The sequence below is a fragment of the Gnatocerus cornutus genome, chromosome 5 (genome assembly GCF_029298725.1).
Source record: "Gnatocerus cornutus isolate USDA-ARS CGAHR chromosome 5, icGnaCorn1.1, whole genome shotgun sequence".
In the NCBI taxonomy this organism is placed as follows: Eukaryota; Metazoa; Arthropoda; class Insecta; order Coleoptera; family Tenebrionidae; genus Gnatocerus; species Gnatocerus cornutus.
The window spans coordinates 8,288,521-8,315,198 of NC_142237.1; the positions used below are offsets into that span (position 1 = coordinate 8,288,521).

The 26,678-nt window shown below is 36.4% G+C and overlaps 10 protein-coding genes and 1 non-coding gene across 16 annotated transcripts; 4 read left to right on the forward strand and 7 right to left on the reverse strand.

Annotated features, from left to right (window-relative positions):
* Positions 1–562: 562 nt before the first annotated feature.
* Positions 563–3,410, reverse strand: LOC148174098 (TBC1 domain family member 20). Its single transcript, XM_088037355.1, has 6 exons — positions 3,108–3,410; positions 2,940–3,059; positions 2,453–2,891; positions 1,620–1,946; positions 1,169–1,375; positions 563–1,121 (listed from the first exon to the last, which is right to left on the reverse strand). The coding sequence occupies exons 1-6, from the start codon at positions 3,256–3,258 to the stop codon at positions 1,106–1,108; spliced, it is 1,260 nt and encodes a 419-aa protein (XP_087893481.1). The 5' UTR covers positions 3,259–3,410; the 3' UTR covers positions 563–1,105.
* An 802-nt stretch (positions 3,411–4,212) lies between these two features.
* On the forward strand, positions 4,213–4,916 carry LOC148174099 (uncharacterized). Its single transcript, XM_088036652.1, has one exon. The coding sequence runs from the start codon at positions 4,242–4,244 to the stop codon at positions 4,914–4,916; it is 675 nt and encodes a 224-aa protein (XP_087892778.1). The 5' UTR covers positions 4,213–4,241.
* Positions 4,917–4,977: 61 nt separating this feature from the next.
* LOC148174100 (glucosaminyl-phosphatidylinositol-acyltransferase PIGW-like) lies at positions 4,978–6,528 on the forward strand. Its single transcript, XM_088036651.1, has 2 exons — positions 4,978–5,152; positions 5,202–6,528. The coding sequence occupies exon 2, from the start codon at positions 5,206–5,208 to the stop codon at positions 6,526–6,528; it is 1,323 nt and encodes a 440-aa protein (XP_087892777.1). The 5' UTR covers positions 4,978–5,152; positions 5,202–5,205.
* Eogt (EGF-domain O-GlcNAc transferase) lies at positions 6,483–9,104 on the reverse strand. Of its 2 annotated transcripts, none has more exons than XM_088036650.1 (4): positions 8,305–9,104; positions 7,639–8,245; positions 7,448–7,550; positions 6,483–7,378 (listed from the first exon to the last, which is right to left on the reverse strand). In XM_088036650.1, the coding sequence occupies exons 1-4, from the start codon at positions 8,978–8,980 to the stop codon at positions 7,205–7,207; spliced, it is 1,560 nt and encodes a 519-aa protein (XP_087892776.1). In that variant the 5' UTR covers positions 8,981–9,104; the 3' UTR covers positions 6,483–7,204. The 2 variants fall into 2 exon arrangements, with proteins under 2 accessions (XP_087892776.1, XP_087892775.1); XM_088036649.1 differs by having other exon boundaries at positions 6,487–7,378; positions 7,639–8,248.
* Positions 9,105–10,656: 1,552 nt separating this feature from the next.
* LOC148174102 (uncharacterized) lies at positions 10,657–11,799 on the forward strand. 4 transcript variants are annotated; one of them, XM_088035690.1, is made up of 3 exons: positions 10,657–11,172; positions 11,230–11,420; positions 11,467–11,799. In XM_088035690.1, the coding sequence occupies exons 1-2, from the start codon at positions 11,077–11,079 to the stop codon at positions 11,383–11,385; spliced, it is 252 nt and encodes an 83-aa protein (XP_087891816.1). In that variant the 5' UTR covers positions 10,657–11,076; the 3' UTR covers positions 11,386–11,420; positions 11,467–11,799. The 4 variants fall into 4 exon arrangements, with proteins under 4 accessions (XP_087891816.1, XP_087891817.1, XP_087891818.1 ...); XM_088035691.1 differs by having other exon boundaries at positions 11,474–11,799; XM_088035692.1 differs by having other exon boundaries at positions 11,483–11,799.
* Positions 11,404–13,287, reverse strand: Fam92 (CBY1 interacting BAR domain containing protein Fam92). 2 transcript variants are annotated; one of them, XM_088035687.1, is made up of 5 exons: positions 13,189–13,287; positions 12,184–12,595; positions 11,911–12,135; positions 11,828–11,860; positions 11,404–11,772 (listed from the first exon to the last, which is right to left on the reverse strand). In XM_088035687.1, exons 1-5 carry the CDS (start codon positions 13,218–13,220, stop codon positions 11,485–11,487), a joined length of 990 nt encoding a protein of 329 aa, XP_087891813.1. In that variant the 5' UTR covers positions 13,221–13,287; the 3' UTR covers positions 11,404–11,484. The 2 variants fall into 2 exon arrangements, with proteins under 2 accessions (XP_087891813.1, XP_087891814.1); XM_088035688.1 differs by lacking the exon at positions 11,828–11,860 and having other exon boundaries at positions 11,405–11,772.
* TRNAD-GUC (transfer RNA aspartic acid (anticodon GUC)) lies at positions 12,699–12,770 on the reverse strand. The gene has a single exon. It is a non-coding gene; the product is annotated as a tRNA-Asp (tRNA).
* Positions 13,288–13,300: 13 nt separating the features above from the next.
* LOC148174105 (secretion-regulating guanine nucleotide exchange factor-like) lies at positions 13,301–16,116 on the reverse strand. Its single transcript, XM_088035693.1, has 3 exons — positions 15,641–16,116; positions 15,163–15,588; positions 13,301–14,060 (listed from the first exon to the last, which is right to left on the reverse strand). Exons 1-3 carry the CDS (start codon positions 15,656–15,658, stop codon positions 13,410–13,412), a joined length of 1,095 nt encoding a protein of 364 aa, XP_087891819.1. The 5' UTR covers positions 15,659–16,116; the 3' UTR covers positions 13,301–13,409.
* Positions 16,117–19,201: 3,085 nt separating this feature from the next.
* Positions 19,202–22,761, forward strand: Cdc23 (cell division cycle protein 23). The gene is made up of 6 exons (XM_088035799.1): positions 19,202–20,069; positions 21,049–21,228; positions 21,276–21,440; positions 21,491–21,737; positions 21,785–21,989; positions 22,513–22,761. The coding sequence occupies exons 1-6, from the start codon at positions 19,313–19,315 to the stop codon at positions 22,723–22,725; spliced, it is 1,767 nt and encodes a 588-aa protein (XP_087891925.1). The 5' UTR covers positions 19,202–19,312; the 3' UTR covers positions 22,726–22,761.
* LOC148174107 (transcription initiation factor TFIID subunit 6-like) lies at positions 20,006–21,083 on the reverse strand. Its single transcript, XM_088035800.1, has one exon. It carries the CDS (start codon positions 21,019–21,021, stop codon positions 20,074–20,076), a length of 948 nt encoding a protein of 315 aa, XP_087891926.1. The 5' UTR covers positions 21,022–21,083; the 3' UTR covers positions 20,006–20,073.
* A 2,203-nt stretch (positions 22,762–24,964) lies between the features above and the next one.
* Positions 24,965–26,037, reverse strand: LOC148174108 (uncharacterized). The gene is made up of 2 exons (XM_088037145.1): positions 25,805–26,037; positions 24,965–25,746 (listed from the first exon to the last, which is right to left on the reverse strand). The coding sequence occupies exons 1-2, from the start codon at positions 25,835–25,837 to the stop codon at positions 25,204–25,206; spliced, it is 576 nt and encodes a 191-aa protein (XP_087893271.1). The 5' UTR covers positions 25,838–26,037; the 3' UTR covers positions 24,965–25,203.
* Positions 26,038–26,678: the final 641 nt, after the last annotated feature.

Consider the following 26,678-nt stretch of genomic DNA (forward strand, 5'->3'; position numbering starts at 1 on the left):
TGTTTAGCCACAGTCTTTGTTGTGAATATTTTAATAAAGAATATAATCAACAGAAGACTACACAATGTCAAAAATCAATGCCCGCTAACCGATAACATCGTAAATAATCCACTTTGCGGGATTCGCAACATTTTTCTTGTTATTTTCTCATTATAAGTTCAACTAAATTCAGACAAATCTATTTTATCATAAAATACAACGTTATAAAAACGGAATAAAGAAGGCTTTAAAATTTTTAATGTGTTGGTAACACAGCCTGTCAATAAAACTAACAATTTGAACCCCAACAATGACGTCATTGTTTACATATGTGTTGGATACTACCAACTTATGAAAATAAAATTAGTTAGGTCTTTTAAATTTCATATAGCCCCCACATTCTTTCTTGGCAGAAAAACTTCCTGTGCTTATAAAAATTGTACCAACTTACGCACAATTCTTTTCTCAGTATGTAAATCAAGTTTATCATTTATTTTTCCGCACATTTAATCAGTGACCTTGGCGAACCAAGTTATCAACACATTCCATAAACAAGTGTTTATTATTTAATGCCTGAACGAAGTAGTTTGATAAAAACTTTATTTGTAACTGTGTGTACACCTTAAACTAATACAAAAATTGCACTTAAATACATAGACTTACTGCATTTTCTTAACATACAAAAATACTGACTGCTTACTTCCCATTTCATAGAAATAACAAACATGGGACAAAAAACAATAAGCAACGTATAATATAAAAATAAACAAGTGGAATTGAGAAATTATATCACACTAATAGTTTTGGCATGCAGAATCTCATTGAAAAAAATTATCTATACTCCTCAGTTTCACAACCACCGACTTTAAATATGTACATAAAATTGACCAGAACGTAACAATCCCTAGAGGCCTCTTATTTACAGGAGCGATAGTTGTGTATTTACATTTTGAGTTTGACCATTTCTGTTTAAACCTACACAACAAACAACGATTTTGAAGAAAGCGATATTTTAAATACTTTCTTTTACTTGGACTGAAATGTCAATAAATAAATAAATAAACTAAAAACTTGTATAAAATCTATTATGCATCATTGTTTTAATGGGCCCCACAGTCATTAAATGTCATGTGTTAAAAATTCTGAAAAAAATTTGATAACAAAAAAAGTTGAATAATTGGAAACTTACCCGAACAACGTGGAAGAATTGGTTGTCTTCAAGTAATATGCGTAATATCCCAATAAAATAGTAGCTGTAGCGAATAATAAGCCATATCTACTCCTGTAGTTAAAGATCAACCACGTCGGCATCTTGTTGCTGAATCGCACCCACAGGGTGTTATTCCTATTTAGTCTTCTTCTTATCCTCATTTCTTCTTTCTTACGCTGTTCCGCTCTTAAAATAAACGATAATCAAACTAACGAAAAACGCACACTAACTGCACAGAAAGAGCCTGGAGTGGTTAAGGTGGCACATTTTAATAAGAAAAAAAGAAACGAATTTATTTACAAAACTACACAACTACATCCTCTTCTTATGACTATGTAGCAAAGAAGTAACAAGAAACCAATAAAAGCGAAGAGTAAATAAGCTTTTAAGCAAACAAAACAACTTCTTAAAAAAACTCAAATATACGTACTCTTTCTTCACTCGCTTTTTCACGTCATTTTCGAGTTTCTGTGGGGGATACTTGTTGTAGTACACCAAAGCGCGTTGGAGGATCACCTCAAAGTTTAAATTGTCGGGGATTTGGGAGAGGAGACAATGAATGCTAGCCATGTCGCAACCTTGCTCGAAAACCTCCTCTCGACGCTCAACGACGAGAGAGGCGGCGACGTAAAGGGGCATCAGGGGCGGCGTCGCGAGGAAAAAGTCGTAGAGGCGTACTACGTCTTTGTACTGGTTCAGGGAATGTCCGAACCATGTCAGGTACCAGGGTAAGGCGAACATTGTGCCGACCATCGCTCTGGAATTTTCAGTCAGTTGCAGGGGGTGAAACGGTGGCGGAATTACAATTTCAGCTGAGATTACCAATTTAAACTAATTGTAAGAAACAGAATTATGGGAATTTTCCAAGAAAAATAAAGTACAGTTCCCAAATTACCGCTTGGAAAACATTTTAATTACTGGCAAATTACATTAATTTATGACCTTCCAGAATCTTTATCTCAGTATTTTTAATCCTAATTCAAACTATTATGAGCGAAATAAATAGGGCAACTTCTGGTTAAAGCAAATTGTTAACATCGCCGGTTATCATTATTTATTATTTCATTGTTTGAGTTCATTGTCATGTCATGGTCATAATCAAAGTTCATTTTTTATAGTTAGTACTATTACATGTTGATACTAAAGAAATCTTTTGTGGTCAACAGCATTTAATTAAGGCTATAAAAATCGAAAAAAAAATATAATAATTATCTCAGCTAAAATTGTGTTCCTCCATCGCGTTATTCTTGCAAATTGTATTACCTATCCATGAATTCGTATAGTTTGGGGTCAACTCTGTTCAATAAGGGGTAAATGTACGTCAACCGATACGACGTCTTTTCCATGGTAGGCTCCATGCACTCTCTCAAATGGTCGGTGCTTAGCCTTTCCATGATACTAAACCCCAAAGCTTCGCCGACAACCAAAAGGAACGTAATCGCGACGTCATGATAACCCTGGTAGTACCTCAAATGTGGATACTTAATAATAACTCTAAGAATAAGAACTGTAAGTTGATCTTGCAAAGCAAGACGTTGTTTATATGGAATGCCTGGCGGAAACCGTTTGAGCGACCGATTTACGTCCAAAACCACTTGTTCGTACTCACTATGACTGGACAATTCGTTCAAAAGAGGAGTTTTTTCTACATTTTCGGGATCAAGTTCCAGTAGCAAAGGCCAAACTTTACACCTTAAATCATCTAAATATCTGTTTAGTTTTGTTTCGCCATGCGAATTGTTTTACGTACCTCCAACTAAACCAAACTGATCAATTGCTAAACCTTGCCATGTCTTCAGTGTTGAGTTATTATTGCTCAAAGCTTCTTCAATCAGAGCGCGTTTTTTTCTCTCAGCTTCCGTTTCGAGATCTAATACCGCAAATTTTACTTAATTGTTGTCCCATGACGGGTACTTACCTCTATCGAACTTTAATTCCGATCGGGTATCTTCATTTTCGTCGAAATCGTTGACTTCAGAGCGCTTTTCAAAGTCGCCAGATGACCCATTATTTAGCAGTGAAGACGTTTCGTCGTCGAGACTGCTTGTGTCGCAGTCGGGGGCCTCCATTGCGATTTAGAGCACTTTTTGTTTATATTTATTTAGTTTTACATTGACAAAACAGACAGAAACGGATTTTGATTATAACCTCTTAACGTTGTTGACGTTTGACAGCTGAGAAATGTCAAGTCCAGGAACGTACCAGTGAAAGCGATAAGGCAGAGGCGGCGCAGTGAAGTGGGTGGAAGTAGGAAGGGAGAGTGAAAGTGGAAATTTTAAATACAAATATTTTGGGACATAACAACATGCCCGTAAGAGGTTAAATGGCAAGACTTCAATAAGATAACCGATTTATTCGTATTTTGTAAACAAATAATTCGACTCTTTCATAACATTTTGATTATTAAGGAAGTCATCAATTAAAATTGAAGTTCTGCATCATAAAAGAGTCAACAATTAGGAGATGAAAGTAATAAATAACTAAAATTCCACTGATTCACGTACAAATAAAAGTATTGACCGATACATCATGTTTTCTTTTTATTATTATTTTTTCTTGTTTTATAATCGCGCAGCAATTAGGAAATAATAAAAAGAAAGGCAACTTTTAACTCCATTTATGTATAAGATAAATAATTATTTCGGTTGAAAAGTTTTAATATTAATATTTACGTGTTTTGGAAACATTATTATTCATGCAAGTTCAAAATGTCTCAAATTTGTTACTACGCAAAATCGGAGCAATGTATCAAAGTAACAGAATAGACTTATTTTTAACGTAGTAGTAGCAATTATCCATCGATTTTAACATTTCACGCTATATAATATAAATTTGCGCCTGAAACTCTCTAAGAGACGCTATTTATTGCTAGACAAGCAGGGCTGCCAACAAATTTTGAACTCCAAAGTCTTTTATTATCATTTTGTAAAATTGTGCGTGCAACTGTTTTAAGATTGCACACACTTTAAACATCTTTCAAGATTGAAGTTATTTCAATGTCACCAATGTGACACCCCCCATTTCTGGTTTCCGTCCAAAATTCAGCGTAAATATGATCGATTCCTTCGAGAATTACAAACAAATCGACGATATAATTGACGAAAGAAAACGACTGGGTCAATACAACGTCTGCAAACAACCAACTCCCATTAATTATAGATATGCTTACTCCAGTGCCGCCACTACCAGCGACAAATTCATTCGATTCGACGACGCGGCGATGTTAATTAACGAAGGAGACTTTCACACTCCCCATGAACTTAAACCTACGGACTCTGAAATCACCGTAGTGCGGGTACGATGTGATGGGACCTCCTTCAAAAGAAGACCCAGTAAATGGGACATGCACGATATCGCCATTCCTGGTGATGGTTCCCATTTGGGTGAAAGTCCATCTTTGGTGAATTTAGCGACTTTAGTGCAACAAAACGACGAGTATTTGGTGCCATTATCGTCGTGGGATCCATACTATGCAAAAACGGATGAAACCAACGAGAACGCATGTGGAGCAACTAGTTTGAAGACTGAGAAAATTTCAGATGAAGACGTGAGTTTTACGAGCAGTCAAAATTCAGATGAAAATAGTTTGGAAAGTAAAGCGTCGACGAATAGTCGGAGACCGAGTTTGGCGGGACGAATTTCGAAATTTTTGAGGCGCCACTGCAAACGATCGAAAACACTGCCAGAACCGTACCAACCTAACGATCGGACTCCTCAGAAACCATAATAAATTAGCGAAATGTGTGGACGTTCTTTAATTGATTTAGACGAAGAATTTTAGTAATAAATTTTTGATAAAAGATTGGGGGTTTTAAATTACGAAGCAAAAAATTGTACTACCAACGTAAAAAAAAATAAATAAAATCCCCTACACTTTGAGGTTAGTTTTGAATAGTGCCCGGTTAAACAGAAATTGAAAGTAGTGAATTACTGAAGAAACAATTCTAAAAGCAGCTCATTTTGGTATGTAAAGCGAATGTGTGTTTTCAGTATTTAATTCGATTAATTTTAGAATAATGGCAACGTCTGAGAAGACACTTTGGGAGCAGTTGATGTTTTCAGATGGAACAACTGGGCATGAAACCGTCGCAGTAATAATCCCAACCTTTTTTTATACCACAATCACGACGATTATAGTTTCGTTACTTCGTACGAAAATCACGAATGAGTCGTTACAATTTTGCATGGAATTTATGACCCTTGTAATGCCAGTGGTGCTGAATGCAACAATTTTGGCAAACTACACCATTCTCCTACTAACCACATCATGTGTAATTTGTTTGAGTATGATATTTTGGCTCCAAACGCTTAAACCAGCACTAACAAAACCCGAAGTGCCTCAGGGACGGGACTACATAACTAACACCCGCTCTACAGTCAATATTATGTCAGTTGTTGCTATTTTGGGCGTTGATTTTCTAATTTTTCCACGCAGATTTGCCAAAACGGAAAATTACGGTTACAGTTTAATGGATGTGGGCGTCGGTTTATATGTTTTTTCCAATGGAATAGTAGATGGGGGCCAAACTAACCTTCCTAAATCATTAAAAGGATCAATTCCTTTACTTATTCTGGGCGTGTCACGTTTTGTAGTTACCAAACAAATCGATTACCACGTCTCTGTCTCTGAATATGGAGTTCACTGGAACTTTTTTATTACTCTTGCTGTAGTTAAAGTTCTAGTTTCTTTATTATTCAGCGTAATTAATGTCAAATACATTTGGATTAACGCCACGCTCCTGATGATTTCCCATGAAATTTTACTACAGAGTGGCCTAGCAAATTTCGTCACTAGTGACACAAAAAGGACTGGTTTCGTTACGGCGAATAAAGAAGGCATAGTCTCAAGTCTTGGCTACGTCTACTTGTATTTATATTCGGCCTATTTCAGTTACTCTGTTAATCTAAAAAAGGGAACAGGCGATAGAATTATTATTAAATTAACGATGTGGACTGTAATGACTTTGGCTCTCTCAGTAATTTTTCAACATTATTTTGGGATTTCCCGAAAACTCGCAAACCCAGCGTATTGCTTCTGGGTTTTGTTTATAGGAATTTTCATGACGGAGCTTTATTACATTGCTGATAAGGTTTTAGAGGAAAGGTTAAGGAATAAACTGCGTGTTACTGTTCGTTTGCCATTAATATTTCAAGCCATCAACTATAACGGTTTGGGGTTTTTCCTGCTTAGTAATTTATTAACGGGTCTAGTCAATATTGTGTGTGATACTTTGAAAGTTGAAACTATTTTTAGTTTAATTATCATTTCTATTTATATGATAATTAACTGTGGAGTAGTTTGTATTTTGTACAGAAAACAAATTAAATTAAAGTTGTAACAAATATTTATGTATTTAAATTATTCAAGGATCCTTAACTTTTGTGTTATTGTCCATTTATATACTTCATGTGACTATTAAAATTTTATTTCTCTTATCAAAAGTAAAAAATAATTTATGTAAAATTTTATAAAAATTAGTCTTAGTTTAGTACAACACAAATTTATTGTTCGGCGTTTTGGGTGCCAAACTTTAAGAGTGTTTGGACAAAAAATTAACCCCTGACGCTTACCTTGGAGAAATGTTCGAAATACCATCATGAGTAGGAGAGATTCTGTATTCCGATTTTAACCCTCGAGAAAGAACCCGGCAATTGGGAAAACGAACAAAAGCGAACAAGAACTCAACTCATTCACCCCTTGCACTCATCTGAACAGCATTCATATTATCACGAATATCAGACTAATAAGTAAAGAATCTATTAGTAGTTATGTAAACCGTAAAAAACTTACTGGAACCTAAACAAAGAAAACCTTTTTTGCAAAAGATGGTGAAACTGCGCAACGAATTACCTAATCTCCACTAATTATTGTGAATAATTAGTTAGTCATCCCAAAATTGATTTACGACTCCTTAATTGATTTATGTAAGTTTTAGATTTGACGCCCAAAACCCCAAAACACGCTCTATAAAGATCACATTAGTCAGAGTTAATCAAAATTTCACTGAGGTTTCTTTATAATTCGTCATGGCTTAAGTCACTATCGTGGTCCTCTTGTTCAGCTAGAAATGCTTTAAATTCTTTGTGTTTTTTAACGGACTCCACCGCTCTTGCTACTATTCTTACGAATTCTTTCACATCAAAAGAATAATTTGCGAATTTGGCATGGGCACCTCCATCATGCGTTCCCTAAAAAAAGTGAAAATAAACAACAAATTACGTAAACTAAGAGGACCCTTGGGACACAAAAACACTTACATCTTCTTCTGATTTCAATTTATCTCGTTTTTCCCATGTGAAATATTTCACACCTCTTAAATTGGCTAAATCCAAGTAACAATTTGAATCTTCACAATTATACCTGAAATGATACCAAAATGAAATTAGATAGATGAATCAGAAGTAGCATGTTGGATCATTTAAAATTCATCACTATTTAAGCTCCTTACAATTCAAAAACGACTGCCCAGTTGGGCAAAAACATCAAATGCGTAAGACCAGCCCCATGTATTCCAATCAGGACATCCGTATTCCGCGTTATTTCCAGTTGCTTCTTAAACTCCATATCCCGGTTATAAACGACTTTCTGGACATCGTACTCCTTGTTTCTGGAAACCGCTTCAACGAGTTCATCTTCGTTTAAAATCTTCCTGTATTTCGTATCCCGAGATAGAAGAGTTATCCTGACTTTTCTATTAGTACGTTCGTGAAAAGGAATCCGAAGTCTGTGTAAAATGTGCTCGGAAAAAGCGTGGAATAAGCCACTACCCTTACAACCGTTAATAATAGGAGTGTTGTAGTACAACCCGAAGATCATCCGTGGTAAGAGGGGGAAAACGATGTTCTTAAAACAGACAGTTTCTCCCCGGAAAGTTTTTAAATCCCAAATGGGGTGATCAGTAAACGCTTGAAATGCGTCTTGAAAAGCGGAACGATACGTGTAACTTTCCCAAATTAAAATGTGCACGTCTGTTGAGAAGCTATCAAAATGTGTTGAATTAACATGGAGAGAGGCGTATAAATTGAAGAAGTCGCAAAAGTGGTGGTACATGTTGACTGCTAAAACAAAAAAAGAATGTCAATGTTTTTGTATGAGACCACAAGAAGGAACATACTAGCGTCTATTTTCATAATAAAAGTGGGCTTTTCTATCACTACATCACAGTCACCCTCAACTATCGGTCGACGCGTTAGCCTACTAAAGTACCTCATTTCTGGCCCCCAACTTTGAAGTGGACTTAAATGATCAGTCTGCTCCTCCAACTCCTGCTTCTTAAAATCGCAGTAACCCCCAATCTGTCCCTCTTTCAAAACATCCATTTTGTACCGAATTGGCTCATCTCGCGTCCTCAGATCAGTGAAATTAACCATGAGATTCCTTCCTCGACAAAACCGCATGTGTTCTGAACATTCCAACGAACTATCGTCGGCAAACAAAGGCTCACACAACAACTTCATTTCTCTTAGCTGTTGTTTAACAAAACCAAAGTCAGCTTGAGTGTAAAAAGTCTCAATTTGGTCCTTCTTTGTCTTCACCCAGCCTCTGTGGTCACCTTCACATTGTGGGGTTGAAAACCGAGCAGATTCGTCGCACTCATATTCATAACCCCAACATTTTTTTGTTTGTAGGAAGTCTTTGTGGGGGCACTCGGGGTCTGTGGCACATTTTTCTGCGATTTTCGGGTAGTTCGTGTAGTAGTATGGCAAATGTGAGTCTGGTAAATTAATACTGGAGAAGTTATCACAAATGGCACTTTTACCAAACAATAGGAAAACGAGTGGGACGAACATAGTTGCTTCAGTATCACAAACTTATGGAATTCATCGGTTGATGATTTTGGTCATCTGATTTTCGAGGTTATAATTCGAAAGTAAGGTTATGTGTTACGTCACTGATTGACATCTGACAACCTAAATCCCCCACCATCAAGTTCGTTGCACACAGCCGAATGTAACATTCACTGGCTCTGCTGGTTTATTGATGGCTCAGCCAAAACTAGGCTCAAATGAACACATCCTCACTTAGTTATAATAAATTATTATGAAAAGCAATCAAATTTATAACTAAAATTTAAACAATAAAAAATTATCCCGGCGCATCCACCATTTCACCATGAATAAAATTCATTTCTTTTGGAAACATATCTATAATTTAAAAGAAAAAGAAAAGATAGATAAAAAATACTCCGGCGCATTCACAATTTTTCCCAAGTAATTAAAAAATTCACGTTTCGAACAAGACTAAGAATTGTTTTGCCCTTGGATAACTGTCGTCAAATCAATTTTTCAGTAGTTGTGGATAAAATAAGTTTTCTATTTCGTGTTTTGAGAAGATCTTGTTTATTTCATTTTAGATTACCTGATTTATTTGAAAAGTTTTAAATTATTTTTAAGGCTTTTATGAATTTTTAGTGAAAACATTTTCTTTTCAATTAAAAACGATGATACGTGTTTTCTGTTTCGAAGTTCAACTGTAATTTTAACGTGAGGGAAATAAAACTAAATCTGTTGAATTGTGTTCAACTTTTATAAACTCAGACAATACATTCATAATAAAATAACTTAATTGATTATTAAGTTTTAACAATCTTCAGCTTTAAATGTTAAACACTCGTCGTTTTCGTCTTCGAAAGAACTTACGAATCCAAGAATAAGAAGAATAATCTTATTATATACTGGTGTCCCAGAACTCGTGACCCAGAGAAAAAAGACTTATGGAGGCAACAATTCTGAACCAAAATTTAGAAACAAAAATTATCTAGCTCAAAAAATAATCAAGTTAAGACGAAAAAACGGTAGCCAATCCGGAAGCTGAACAAAATTTGAAAATCGGAAAATATGGACACATACTATCGTCCATTGGACAGGTGAATATTACACTCTCGTTGCCTAGGAAGTTTTACTCCATCTTTAGAATAAGCTTCCGGGATTGGTTGTTAATTTTTATCCTTTCTCGAATACTATTAAACTTAAGCAATTTTTGTTTTGAAATTTACCGTCTGTGTTGCTGTCGGCTCCCTTGCTCTCTGAGTCATGAGTTCTGGGACACCTGTATATCGGTATTTAGTCAGGACCGGACTCTCCGGAATTAGACGCAAAAAGATTGACTCGAAACAAAAGAAAGCAACATCTGTTTTGTCTGTAACAGTGAAGGAAAGAAATGTATACTCACCAGGGGTTTCCACCCTCTTGAGAGGCTCAAACTTCTGTTAACCTTTTGAAGATGTCTTTCAATGCAAGCAAAAGTTTGCACAACAGGTCGCCGCGCTCAACTAATTAAACAAAGGGATAAAGTCATTACGAAACTCGGCAAAAACTGTGCTTCGCGTTTATTCGTCGGTGGATTAAGACCGCCAAATTATTGTCATCATTTTAGCGCAAAGATTCAAACAAAATGTGCCAAACAACTTGTAAGAGAACCAATGTGGGACGACGAATCGAAATTGGACTGTATTGTTGGTTGCCTGTTTCCAACGCTACTTTTGTAAACGTAAATATTTGGTTTGTGTCTTTACTCTATTGGGTTTGGATCTAAAATATTGTTTAAATTAGATTTGTTTCGATCAAATAGGGAAATCCTCACACGAATCAGTAAATTGAGCATTGAATAAGAAGGCTAAAAATCAATAATTCTACCAGTTACCGATCAAAATCAGTTTACCATTTTATTGGATAAGTTCACAATTTACGATTAAATTGGATTTCCGTCTCCCTTTTTAACGAATTTTTCATTGCAATTTCGATATATTTAACCCCCTCGTCCTGTACTTTCCGTGTTTAAGCTCATAAAACTCCCTGTCACGCATCCCCCCGCGCCTGGTACAAAAAGTGACGTTTTTCGATTAAACAGTTCATTGTTTTCCGACAAATTTCATATTTTTGTCAGTATGGTGGACGACAAAGTGGAGATGAACAACGACACGGAGTCTTTCTCCTCTGCCAACACCAACGATCCCAAAAATGTACAAGAACTAACTCAATACGTAAGTCAACATAACCTCACTTGTCACATTTTTGTAACGTTTTTTGTATAAATATAGGTCCAGGGTTTGCTCCAGACTATCCAGGACAAGTTCCAGAACATGTCCGATCAGATCCTCACTAGAATAGACGAAATGGGGAACAGAATCGATGATCTGGAGAAAAATATTGGAGATCTGATGACTCAGGCTGGAGTTGAAGGGGCTGAGAAATAGATCATGTCTGGGTTTTATCATTCTAATTAGTTACTGTAAGACTTAAATTATAACGTAACATTTTGTTAATAAACTGTCTAGTGATAAGTAATTTTAGCGTTATTTTCGGGGCTTCCTTGGTTTGATTGGTGAAGAGGGTTCTTCAACATCACTCAAGTTGTCTGAAGTGTTAGTTTCACTGAGACTTTCTTCAGTTTCAGAAATGCTCGCTTTCATGGAGTCAAGAGTTTCCTCGCTTTTTGATATTGTTTTGGGAATTCCTGGCGACCTTTTATTGTTGCTAGAAAATATAGCTCCCAACGAACCCAGAGAATTAGAAGAACGGAACAAATTCTTTGAACGAGAGTTTCTGGAACTGTCGGGCCGACGCAAAGATCTCTTAAATTCCTGTAAATAAATCATATTACAAAATGATTTTAGGAGATCTACCTGAAAGTTTTACCGACTCCATCTTTCTGCTTATTTTTTGAAAGTCCTAAAGGGGAGTGCCTTTACTTTCTACGTTTTGATGCTATTTGAACTTACCTGTAGATCTGCTTCTTCATCCATTGAACTTATTCCTTTGTAAGCGTTGGTGAGGACCTCCAAAGCTCGAGCGTGGTAGCCCATTTCGGTACTGATAAAATCAAGAAGAATGGACTTCATATCGTGGAGTTTTTGCTTCTCAAATTCGGTGCTTTTCTCTTCTAAATTATGAAGCGTTTTGGAAAACTCTGTGCTCGCTTTTACTAACTCTGTTTCCGCTTGGATCTAAAAATTAAGCTTCTTTATTGGTCTCCATGTCTGTTTTTCTCTTACAATTTGTTGACGGTTTCTGGGGTTCCTCTCCTTTATTCTATCCAACTGTCGCTTCCTCGCAATTTCTTTTTCCCTCGCGCTGTAGATCTGTTTAACTTCGTCTTTAGCATGTTTACAAATGTCTTCGTAACGTCCAAATTCTTTCACCACTTTGGTTTCTAAATTCTGAACTCGAAGATCTCCATAAGAACTCAACAGAGAAATGCAATCGGCGAAGTTTTCAAGAGCGAGACTCAAAGATTTGTTGATATTTTCTGATTCGGCGTGTTCTAATGTTATTTTTGCGATCTCATCGCCTTTGTCTCTTAAACGAGCTGCTTTTCGGGAATATTGGGCAAAGACATTGCATAATTCGGCCACTGTGCGCTCGACGGACACAATGCGGTCCTGGACGAACTTGGCTTCTTGTTCACTAAAATAATTTAAAAGAAAGAAGTAATTTTATTGAAATGAAAGGATTAGGCGAGGTTTCCACTGTTTTTTTATTGTATTGTGCAAATTTCATAAAAAAAATCCTCCCCGGCGGGGAATCGAACCCCGGTCTCCCGCGTGACAGGCGGGGATACTCACCACTATACTACCGAGGATTGCTGACAACGAATCTTTACTGCCACATTTTAAACGTAACGATTGACTAAAAACTAGAATTTGAAAACGCCTTTTGTAATCAGTTATCAAAATCAGATATTAAAAATCAAACAAACAATGTGAAACAATCTGAAGTTGTTTTGATTACGATAGGATTGCATTTCAGTAATTTGTTTACTTTTCACTTTGTTGCAAACATGATTTGGTTCAAATATAGCTCAAGATGTTGAGATTATGCGTAATATTATTATCTTTGTCTTAACCACGCCTGGCTTGTTTTGCCATCTTTGCTTCTATTAACCGCACCTAAAAAATATCGAAAAACGCAACAAATTATCCGACGTTATCATTTGTTCGCCCATCATCACGAAAGCAAATATTTTCCCGAAAAATGCAAAATAAAAGATAAATATTTACCAATTTGTCCGTGCCCGGAACGTATTCAACATGATTGTTATTGTATCTAAGGGCAACGTGTGATACAAACAAAAGACCCTCTTTCATTTTGCCAACCTAATAAAACGCACTATGAAATCATGCAACACATTTTATTATAAAAATACGGAATACATAATCAATTAATTATAATTCTTTATAAAAATACACATCAATGAAATCATGAGAATTACAAATTATTGCTATTCGACAACAGCGAAAGAACTACCAGTACAAGCAAAAGCTGACTTAATTTTCCTATTTGCCAAAACCTGCGTCGGCTTTAAAACGTCATTTTTATCTCCCGTGCCGCAGCTTCCATGCTCGTTCCAACCCCACACAAACAACTTTCCATCTTTGGTAACGGCTAGGTTATGCTCGGACCCCAAGCTCAGCTGACTAACGTCTTTCAAATCGGGGATCTTATCAGGCTTGTAGGTCACTTCCCTTTGAGATCCCAATTGACCGTACGAGTTTCTGCCCCAGCTGAAGACCTCTCCGTTCTTAGTCAATGCAGCTGTGTGTGTCCACCCAGCGTAAACCGACGCCAAATCCACATCGTGGATGATTTCCATCGGGACGAAGCTGTTAGAGATGTTGGGGTCGATACCCAACTGTCCGTACTTGTTCTCCCCCCAACTGAATACAGTACCGTCCTCTTTCATGACGACGCTGTGGTGTTGGCCACTCGCTATGCTAGCAATTTCCTCCAAGTCTGGGACTTTTGATATACTCAAATAGTTGTTGTCATCAAAGTTGTCTCCGAGGCCCAACTGCCCTTTGCTGCCGGTGCCGGCGACTAGAAGCCCTCCGTCCTTCGTGAGCATGACAGAGTGGCGCAGACCACAGCAGACCTAATAAATTAATAAATATGACATGTTAAATTGTACGAATAGAAATTAAACACACTTCTACAAGAAAAGAGAAACAAACTGTTAGACTTTTGATACGACCGAATTTTGCACTTTGTTTTTCAGATATGTAAAATAGACAATGTAAGTATTTCCGCGAACCAATAAATTAAAATATCAGCATATTTTTTGTTAAATCTACATTTTTTGTCACGCTTTTCATGTCACTGTCATCAAAACAGTGTTGTTATTGCAAAATGTGGACCCAATAGTCTACAAAATAGGCGCCATCCAAGTAACGAGGCGATTTCTGGTTAGTTGCTGTGGAGCCTATACTGTTATGACGCAACTATAATTAGCAATTGACGCAAATTAACTTAAAATCAGTGGAATTAAATTGGTTCCAGTAACAGCGACCAATCCAGCGAACAAGAAGTCAAACAACCATTAGAGTGAACTGATTTCCCACCGCAAACCAAAGAAGAACGATGAACGTTATCAAGGATCAAGGATATCACCATTCCTACTGTCGGTCACACGTACATGTTGGTTTCCTGTTTTTTTGGTTGCCGGAGACCAATGCGTAAAGCCCGAATTATTACAAAATTGATTGAAAATGAAAGACGCTATGAAAGAAAAATAACATTGAGCCAATTTCAATTTCAAACACTTCATTATCATTTATAGATACTAAGTTGTATGGTAATTTCCTTCAGTAATCGTTTACGCGACGAGTTTTTCGAAGTCCTATATATAATAAGTGTTACTAATGTGTTCTCGATTATTTAAAAAGGCGTTTTTTGCGTCATATCAACACGTTTTTTGTATTCACGAAAGAAAGATAACAAAAAGTAGGCAAGTAATATTAGTCTTTGATAATTTAAAGAGTATTGCTACCATAATTGAGGCTACCCAAGAGCGTTATGCCCTTATGCGCAGATGCAGAATCCTGATAAAATACACTTTAATACTTACTTCCCCAGTTTAGAAACGGCTTAGAACTGTAAAATTAACGAGCTGTAGCACCAACAATACATACCACAATCAATTTGACCAATCTGGATTTATTTCACTGTACTAGCAATATCTAGATGAATTTTCGTACCTGTCTAAATCCAGTTGCCAGTTTCTGCGAAACTTGAAGCCTCGAGGGGATTCCCGTGCACGTGATGCTCTTGGACAGCCCTAATTGTGTGTACGAGTTGTTGCCCCAGACAAACTGCTTTCCACATTCAGAAATAGCAGCGCTAAAGTCCCACCCGCACGAAATCTGCACTATCCTAAATCCTTTCAAGATTTCAATCTGAGTGAATTTGAGAGCATCATCGCTTGTGCCCAATTGTCCTTTGGAGTTCCACCCACAGCCATAAACGTGTCCGTTTTTGTCTAGGATGAGAGTGTGCCCCCCGCCGCCGGCTACTTGCACGATGTTTTCAGCTTGCAAGTCGGAATCTCCCAAATTGACTTCGAGAGGAGCGAGCTCCTCGTCGGACTTATGTCCCAAGCCCAGTTGGCCGTAGCTGTTTGCGCCCTATAAGTGGAAAGTAAGAACAAAGCAAAGATGGGAAGGTTAGATGACTTACCCAACAATACAAAATCATGGTTAAGTGCGATGGCCGTTTTGCGTCTTGGTGCCTAAACACGCGTCCTGTCTTGCTAATTGAGGTTATGTCTGCCAATCTTAATAATGAAAAATACACTACAACTGCGTTGTGGTGTGGTTTGTTACACGTAAGCGAGCATACAGTTTGTTGATATTGCAGTTACCACGCAACAGACGGAGACAAAGATAGTCCACGTTTGTTTAACAGACGCTGATAACACAGGGTTTTTTCACTTTTTTTGTTGGCTTTGATACTAATTGCCACCAAATACGATTCATGGATCACTTTTTGCGCATTCAGACACTACCAAAAGCGATGATTTCAAAGATTCAATTAAAACAGGCAAAAAATGCTTGGTATAATCGGTCATTGGCCAAACTAATACACGTATTTACACAGCTGTAACACTATCTCTCTCCCACGCAAGTACACCCCCATCTCTTTTTCTTTGTCGTCCAAAAAACGATAGCGACGTTGTCAAATTTCTACGTAATGTCAAATCCGCATTATTTCCAGCAGTCCTCAATCTTGGAAGGACATTTTAACAACTCAATTCCTTCCTTCCAATTTTCACAATCAAACAAAAATGGCTATTTAAACCAAAATCAACATGCCTGCGCAATTATAACCTCAAACTTTTAAAAAATGTCACACGCTCGACTTTTCACCTTATCTATCAAAACCAAGCTCTTTCGCCTTCCCTTTATTCGCCATGAATCAACAAGCAATCAAAAACCACGTCCCTACTCACCCTTCAAACCAGAAAACAAAGTAGATTGGGTTTTAGCTCGTCTTGATGATGTTTTGAACTGGGGACACAAAGGTTCATTATGGCCTATGACATTTGGTTTAGCCTGTTGTGCTGTAGAAATGATGCATATAGCAGCGCCACGCTACGATATGGACCGACATGGAGTAGTTTTCAGGGCTTCCCCTCGTCAAACTGACCTGATAATCGTGGCGGGAACTGTTACAAATAAGATGGCGACTGCTGTAAGAAAGGTGTATGACCAAATGCCGGACCCTAAATGGGTTATTTCGATGGGAAGTTGTGCCAATGGTGGAGGATATTATCATTATTCATACTCCGTAGTCCGGTAATGGAGACCTAATTGATTGATTTACATTTTTATTAGAGTTTTAGGGGTGTAGATCGCCTTATTCCTGTTGACATCTACGTCCCAGGGTGTCCTCCGACAGCAGAAGCTCTGATGTATGGAATTTTGCAGCTTCAGAAGAAAATAAAGAGGCATAATACAGTTTTTGTGTCGTACAGAGGTCGTGTTTAATTTGTTTCGGTACTTTTCTGTCTTTCATAAAAAGTCCAAATGTTCTGTTCGTTCTTTGTCTTACATGTGGACCAACCAGTTGGAGAAGTTTGTGTTATGTAATTTTTAGTACCCTCTACAATACAAGGCTGACGTGCTTTATATACATTTTTGTGTCCACATTTTATTTTAACGAAACAACGCAGTTAAAAACAGTCAGTGTGGCAACCCTGTAATTCTTGGTTGGCGTACCGTTACGAACTCCGTGAACATAGCGACAAACTAAAGCTCCATCTACTTCGAAAAATAACACTAATAAAAACGGACTTGTAGTAAGTCCCGATCACACCAAGTAAAATCCGGTGAGTTGTTTGTTGCCTAAAAACCAAACTGATTAACAAACGCAGCAAATTGTTTTTAAGATAAGTTTACTAACAATTTGTGATATTAGCTCAGAGCAAATCCTAATAAAAATTAAATTAACAATCAAAACTCACAAATAGCAGTGACATGTTATAATATACCTAGACCAGTGACATGTTATAATATGAAAAGCTGGTGGTGCGAGTAGAAATCCGTGTTCCTATAGTTTATCCGGTGAGAGATTGGGATATTTCGACAGTTGACATATAGGTTGGTAGCAAATTGTGCTACAAAACACACTAAAAACACTAAATTCCTACGCGAAATGGGTTGACAGGGTTGTCAGTAACTGGGGTTATTTTGTTATTTTAAATTTCGCGCGTATGGTACACTTTTTATCGCGTAGATTTAGTGACTTTTCTGCATTGACTTTAACTAAATAACCTAGATGGTGCAAAGTACCCGCCATGATGTTCCTACTCACCAGCCATATTGGAAATAGTGGATTCAAATTTTTAGGCAACCCGCAATTTTCAAGTGTAATGTTTTACTCTAAGTTTAAATAAACCACCGAAAAAAGTCTAAAGAAACATGTAAAATTTGATAAATTATGACTAAAGTTGTATACCAAACGACCAAAATTATAAACAAGAGCTTTAATTAATAACTAGGTTTTATTTAACCATTTTAAAAATTTTCAAACTTGATCACTCCTACAATTTTAAACTATTTTTATACATTAAAATTATACATTATACATTATAAAAACTACAGACCATTTAGTATTTACACTCATTATCATTGGATTACGATAAAATGGAACTAGTTTATCAAAAATCACTGAGAATTCTACAACAAAGAAAAGAAAACAGACTACCATTGACTTCTTACAAATAAATTATTATTTAACTCATTATTTAATCAATAACGACGCTTGTCAACTTATTTTAATGCCATCGTTGAATAAACATCTTAGAAAAGTTATAATAACATTTTTTTTACCTTTTAAAATGTAAAACAGATTTTGCAATATAGGCAACATTTGATACGCCGGTGTATCAGATTTATATCATTGCATACACAAATGTCTGTCATTCAATCTCTCACCGTACAAACTATAGCATGGGCCATCTTGGAAATAGCATTTGTGTATGCAATGATATAAATCTGTTACACCGGCGTATCAAATGTTGCCTATATTGCAAAAGGCAAAAAAGATGTTATTATAACTTTTGTAAAATATTTTTCTAACGATGTCATTAAAACAAGTTGACAAGCATCGTTACTTTTTAAAATAATGGGTTTTATAATAAAAATGTATTTGTAAGAAGTCAATGGTAGTCTGTTTTCTCTTCTTTGTTGTCGTAGAATTCTCAGTGATTTTGATAATCTAGTTCCTACATTATTATAATCCAATAATAATAAGTATAAATGCTAAATGGTCTGTAGTTTTTATAATGTATAAAAATAATTAAAACTGTATCAGTGATCAATTTTGAATTTTTTTAAAATAGTCAAACAGTACTTTTTTTTTAATTAAAGCTTTTGTTTATTATTTTGGCTGTTTGGTATACAACTTTAGTCATAATTTATCAAATTTTGCATGTTTCTTCAGACTATTTTCGGTAGTTTATTTCAACTTAGAGTAAAACATTACACTTGAGAATTGCGGGTTGCCTAAAAATTCAAAACCACTATTTCCAATATGGTGAGTAGGAACATCATGGCGGGTACTTTGCACCATCTAGGTTATTTAGTTAAAGTCAATGAAAAATAGTTTTACTTTTTTACTAAAATAAGATTTAGATTTCACAAATCAACAAGAATATAATTGAATCTAAGTTTTTATGATAGGCAACCAGTAAATTGCTTTCCTCAATTTTGAGCATTGTGAAACTGGCTTGACAAAAGAAACTGCATTGGTGCTAACTTCACGCAAGCGTGAAACTGTCAACACATAACCTCAAAAATTTGAATAGTTGTCAATTTAAAAACGACAATCTGTGCATTTTCACAAAAAATGGAAGAAATCAAGCTAGATTTAGTTCAAGTAAAACAAGACCTTCGCCGAGGAATCATCGCCTGTTCTCAGAGAGGCCTAATTCACAGTGCAAAATGGTTTTCCGAACTGCACCATTCTCTCTCACATATTAAAACAACCCCCGATAGAAACGATCCTTTTTACGAATGCGAGGACGAAATTGAAAGTTATTTTATGGCCAAGAGTTACTTCGACTCAAAAGAGTACGACAGATGCGCGTACTTTACGAAAAAGTGCCAAAAACCTATAAACCGGTTTTTGTACTTTTACTCCAAATATTACGCAATTGGGACCAAGAAATTGTTAAAAATGACTGACGCCTCGCTTCGCCCGGATCCCACGACTTGTGACGACTTTGTACATTTATATACAGAGATGGAGGAGGACTACCATAACAATAAGTTAGATGGGTTCTGTTTGTACTTATATGGGGTGATTTTGAAGAAGAAAGACCTTCCAGAATTAGCAATTAGCATGTTTGTGAAGGCTGTGAATCTCGAACCGCTCTTGTGGTGTGCTTGGTATGAGTTGGGCCGGATCATTCCTGATAAAAACACGATTTTTACTCTGCAATTACCTGATCATTGGATCAAGCACTTCTTCTTGGCACATACGTATTTGGAACAGTTAAACAACGATGAAGCTTTACAGATTTATTTTGAACTGCACTCACAAGGCTTAAAAGATAGCACTTATCTTATGGCTCAAATCGCCATCGCCCATCACAATCGTAGAGGTAACTATTGAGAACACAACAAGTAAACACAATGTTTCTTTTTTTCTATTTCAATTTTCTCCAAGTGTTTCACGTGGGAATATAGAGAGTATCCTAAATATCCAAATTCTTTAACGTAAGACGCTCCTCCGTCGTTCAAATTTTTACATTGTAGCAACACTGGCCCTGTCGTTGAGAGGATAATATCAGTCACATGTTTAATTTGTTTGGTTTCATTGGCTGAGTCTCTTAGATAAACCGCTTTATCCAAAAGTACGCATATTCTCCGACTCAGTGTGGGGATCAGGGGAATCACACACGCCTTGATTGTTTCGTCTCCGAAGCAACTCAGTCCTTTGAGTCCTCCATAGAGGGTGGCTAAAGGCCTCCGTGGATCTTGTACTGCTTTTAGATAAATTCGGATTACACGAGTCTTGATCTGATTAATTTTATTAGAGTGAGCGCAGGAAACTGCGGCCACAACTTGGGCAGAGAAGTCGCGCAAAGTCCAGTGGTTGTCGTGGTTGTATTTACTAATCCTTCTCGATAAAACGCAGGATAATATGCAAGGCAGCAGAATGTGTAGATATTCTTTGATGTTAATATGCGGATTTGATATTAGACTCTTCGCCATTCGCACGGAGTAGATAAGTAGTGACAAATCCGGGAAAGCGATGTTTACGCGAATCGCTTGTCTGATGAAGTCACATAAGTAGGGTGCAAGAAATCGCACGTGGTAGTCACTGGATAAAATATGCAGGGTTGCGTTGCGAATATGCTCGTTGAAACCGAACGCCCCTTCGGTTATTTTAATGAAAAATAATTGTTCCTGTGATGTTAGGGGATGAGGGTCTGGATATAGCTTTAACAGGATTGGGTCCGGTTTCGGGAGAAATTTCTGTACCTTGAAGGTTGAGGGTTGAGGTTTTGGTTCGTTTTTGTACTCTTCCAGGTCTCTGAGGTAATCCGACATAGCTTACTGGAATTTTATTTGTTTTAGAGTTAGTCAAGGCGATCGATCTCTTCAAGCAAATCCTGACGGTGGATCCTTACAGACTTGATAATTTGGATACTTACTCGAATTTGTTGTACGTTGAAGAAATGAAAACTGAATTGGGAGATTTGGCCCAGAAGGTTGTCCTCGTGGATGAATATAGGAAAGAAACTTGCTGCGTGATTGGTAAGGGTTTTTACTCCTGTAAACACTGAAATAGACGAGGATTTTAGGGAATTTTTATAGTTTGCGGTCGGACCATGCGAAAGCTGTTATATACTTTCGAAGGGCTCTGAAAATTGATCCTGAGTTTCTCTCAGCTTGGACTTTAATGGGGCACGAGTATATGGAAATGAAAAACACAAATGCTGCCATCAAGAGTTATAGACATGCCATTGGTACATCTAATTCTGATCAAAAATCACAATTACTTTTATGTTAATTTTAGAAGTCAACAATAGGGACTATAGAGCGTGGTATGGTCTAGGCCAGACCTACGAAATATTAAAAATGCACTTCTACTCCCTTTACTACTACAAAAAAGCTCAGCAACTAAAACCTAACGACAGTCGAATGATCATAGCCCTTGGTGAGACCTACGAAAAACTAGAAAACACCGAAAACGCCCTTAAATGTTACTACAAAGCATGTAAAATGGGTGACATTGAAGGGCAGGTCCTTATTAAACTAGCCAAGTAATTTTTCATGCGTTCTTACACACTTAATATCCATTGCATTTTAGACTCTATGATAAGTTGAAAGAATATGATTGTGCAGCGGCGGCATTCACAGATTATTGCTTACGAGAAGAAGACAATAAGGCGCGATCTATTGAGGACCAGAATGAGTTTTATGGCGCTTTTCAGTATCTAGCAAACTATCACTTGAAAAATGGAAGTTTAGGGGACGCATATACGTATGCTTACAAATGTATAGAACATGAAAAGGTGAGTTCTTACCTTTTTTGAAAAGTGTCTGATTTTTGAGGCTGTTCTTGTTCACACGGTGAAATGCCGCATTACCTTTACACCGACGCGGTAACAAGTCTTTTCAGCAAAAACATGTCTGTCTCTCTATAGAAAATAAGACACTAATCAGTCTAAATTTCAAAAGATATTTGAAAGTTGTATTGACAGTTTAACGACTTTTGGTGACATTGGTTCTGCAGTTGGAAGCATTTCATTAAGTTTGTGGTCCTGACTGCAAGGTCTTTTTTTAATGTTATGTTTTAAAATGATTCTAAAATTGATAAAAAGTTGGTATAAATAGAAATGTAGTCGTATAAACTACCAATTTATTGGCAATTTATTTTTTTTTGTGCGCCATCTGGTGGGAGGTGTTCTAAAGTTTTTTTTTGAGGGCATTTTAAAACGTATAATAAACTATTATGAACATTAAAACATGAGACTTTTTGTTTACTAACAGCAATACCTTTATCTGACGAAAAAGTTTTAAATGGGTTTTTTCCAGACTAAAGAAATAGCAAAATCTCTTCTAAAAGAAATTGCCGCCAGAAGAGAAGAGCGCGATAATCAAAAAATGGAGCCCACGAGATTGAGGGACAATTTGGATGTGGAGGAGGCTGGAGATGCTCCAATGGACATAACAAGAGGTCAAGACACAGATAATGAACAAGTTCTTATGGAAGAAACAGTGGATGATTCTTTACTTGACGACATTTGAAATTAAAAAAATTTAAGATAATAAAGTTTTTTGTGTTAGTTTCTGGTTTTTATTAGAGTTCTTCTGTGGCTACAGAAAATAAATCAGACTTTAAAGAATACTAAAAATTATTACCAATTGGAACAGGTTGTGGTGGTAAAAAAGCCACTATTTGTTTGAAATAATATATTTTCAATAAAAACACTATCAGACGTATTTACAACTAATTACATATCAACAATCATCGTTTCACACATTTATTGGCTCTGTTTTAAAGGTGTTTACAAGCCTCTTCCGTAGCTTCTCGATTAAAGCTTTCACATGAAGGTATTTTCCAGAGCATTTGAACGTTATTAAATGCCCTCCAATTAAACCATAAGGAGCAACTTTTTCAACACCTCCAATTCGGTACAATCCTTTGAAAGTGGTGCCTTTTTTATGATTATCCACGAATTTTCTGTATCCTCGACAACAAGAACACACGGGGCCGCAAATTGGTGAAATCCTTATGGTGCAAGGACTTGGGAGTGGAGTTGATGTTCGTGGAAAACTCATGACTGAAGATGAAAAAGAACAAAATTAATAATAATCTAAAACGAACAATCACTGTTCCTTACCTTCTCCTGGCGTTAGAATTGGGCAGAAATGATGTGGCCTGTTTTCTTGTAACAAGAATAATGACCGTTTGTTTATTTCAACATCTCTTATACGTTAAAGACTAATGACTGTTGATTCTGAGTAACCGCTTCCAAAGCATGGATTAGTCTAATAACTGAAGGGGCGGATGATAGGATTAAAATCGTTTGGCATCCTTCATATAACATAACAAATACCTATATATTCAACAATAAAATACAATAAAATTTTATGTACAAAATTAAAAATACCCTTTCTACTTCATTGCCATCAGGTCAATCTTGATACTGGAAAAGCTTTTTTGCAGTTTCTCGATTAAACCTATTAGATGCGAATAAGCCCTGGAACTTCTCAACGTCACAATGTGTCCTCTGAAGAATTTTCCAGGTATGACCATCTTTACTCCATTAATTCTGTGAAATCCATCTGAAGATTTCGGGTTTTCTAAATTTTTTTCAAATTTTCTGTATTCACGACAGCATTCACAAACGTTGTCACAATTTGATGACGTTTTTGAAAAACGACGATTTGGGAGTGGAGATGAAGTTAGCGAATTATTCATTTTGAATCTGAAAAATAATACAATCTATAAAACAAAACAAAAATGGAGAAAAATACTTACACTGAGTAGAATGCCAAAGAACAATGAAAATGGAAACTGTCAATTTCTTAGCTATCTGATCAATAATTTATCAACTGGTTGAATAATGCCAATGACAGTTTGTTATTGAGGTGTCTTTTTATACGCGATGATCCCTACTTCATTTTTTAAGCTAATCGTTAATAAATGATGTTTTAATGACTTGGTCTGAAGGGGGAATGGTAGTTTTAAAATGAAAACGACAAAGATATGTAAATACGAATTTGTTAAACGATTATTGGTTATTACTAGAATTGATTTTAAATAGGTACATATCATTTTAAACTAACCACAAGAAAACAGTAAAGCTACCCAAGAAATAAAAAAAGGTAATCCAAGTGTGATCTAGGTTCACATGAGTAGGAAGTGCAACTATAAATGCTGTGTATTTATTTTTTTCTACCTATTTGAATAAGGGCATAAAACGGGGCACTAATGATTTTGTGTTGATTTGCATGAAATGTAATTGAATGTTCTTCACCATTTACAGTCATTAAAAGGTCATTAGCAAATACCTGACAAATAATGTAGGGAAGGTAACTTGCTGCATAAATAAGAAAACAGACAAACAAGTCTTGTAAAACGTTCGATTCGAAAAAATTGTCTAAATTTTGATTTTTCGGCATTTGAATGATGTTTACATAATGTAGGACCCTTGTCAATGCATGGATTATCGACATGGACCTATTTGTATAAAATATAAATCAATACCAGCTGTCAAAAAAATTATTTTGATAGCAGTCATTCGCTTCGATTTCATTATTATCATTATCGAGTTCGTTATTATAAAAAATTCTGCATTATTCCGCTTCAAAAATTTAGCGGAACAACAAGTGTTTAGACAATAAAAAGAAGTAGTTAGCTAAAGTACCTACTAATCTTAAAAACTATCTTTTGTTCTCAGTATGAGTAAGTTTTTTGCTGAAAAACAGAAAAAAAAAATTATGTGAGATCTTGGAATTTTTATTTGCAGTCAAATTATGTACAGAATTCGACATAAGATAAATACGCCTCTGGAACGTTATCTGTTGCTTACCCTGTAAATATCTAGTCTAACATTTATCTAAAATCTCAACACTTAATAGCCTGTATAAAATTAGACATTTCATGGCAATGTTGTGTTCTTCCACGATATAATCTTCACATTCTTTTAACATAATTAAATTAAGCCATGTGCAAATACGGATGAAGATATAAAGATAACTGAATTTATTTCTCCAGAATTACAACTCTTCATGTAAATCTTTCTTATTAAGATCCACGATAACAAACTTTTCGCAAACACTATAATTAAAGCAAAATAAATTTTCCTCATGTTCATTATCAATCTTCGACTCTCCTTGTGGATCGAGGACAATGGTCTTGTTCAACAAACTTTTCACTCGTTGACACTCACAGGTCGGAGGACAGTCTTCATAATCACATTTATTCCAGAAGAGATTTCTGTAGTACTTATCGAAAAATTTGGACAAGGAGATTTTCAAGCTTTGTAGTTTCGAAATGGGAACTTTCCTGCGTTCAACGAAGTGGCCGGAAATGAAATGATCTGGAGGATTTCTTAGCCCTCGTACCTTCACTTTCAGAGGCGGTCTTTCTACCCAGACACGGAAGAGTTCGTAGGGATCACAAACTTCGGCGTTATCTACGTAGGTGAAGGTTTCCATCGTTGGAGTGGAAGTTCTTGGCAGGTATTGCTCTAGACCGGAGGGTGAACCGGGTTTTCTTGGTTTGAAGAAAGACATGTTGACACGTTTGATGCCTCGTAACTAGAAAAAAAGAGGAAAATATGAAAATCTATAGAAAGGAAATTCAAGCGGTGCTTACCAAAAGGAGTTCTTTGGGGTCGAGGAGGTCCATCTTCAATTCACGTGATGTTGGTGACTGCGCACTTTGTTGTTGCGTTCTGCCGTTCAGACTTCGGTAGAGAGATAAGTTTTGTTGGGGCTTATGAGGGGGGCTGCTAATTGCTTTTTGAGTGTTTCTAGGTATTATATTTGTAGAAACTTATTTTTTTTCGATTGAAATAACTTTGCAGTGCCAATGGAATAAAATTCAGATCTTTTTTCTACAAATTGTCATGTCTTTCGTCAGATTGAGGTAATTTTTTCTTCAATACTTCTAAAATAGTAAGTTTGCAGTTCATTATGCAACTCTTGTGCTATTTTGTCTTTAAATTTGTGTGGAGGTTGTAATGAAAGAGGTAAAAGCTAATATTATCAGCATATTGGTTTTAGCAAGCCTGATGAAGTTTCCATTTCCGGCATTCCACCACATACATTAACCTTCAGTAATACTAGCCCTCGCATATTCCTGGCGCCACAAATCTTCGAACAATTAGACCTCGGCCCTAAGAACACCTTGATTTACATTACTGGGTCAGCATGAGGCTGCTGTGTCATTCCAAGGCAATTAGATCGCGATGAAGACTTCACCAGGTAAATTGGGCCTTGTTTTACAAAAATATCCACATGTGTTTTTTCCGGATTGTTATCTACAAAAGAACCGACACACGATCGCCGATATCACAACAATGTTGTTCTTGTTTGCTCTTATTGTTAGAATAATGACATTCTTGATTGTTGGTAGCTCTTTGGACTCGATGGTGTTTGTTTAATAATGTTATGGGAGAAGCGGTTTTGTTGATGTTAAATTGTTTGGGTGTTGGACTGTGACGAAAAGGATTACCAAAATAACCTTT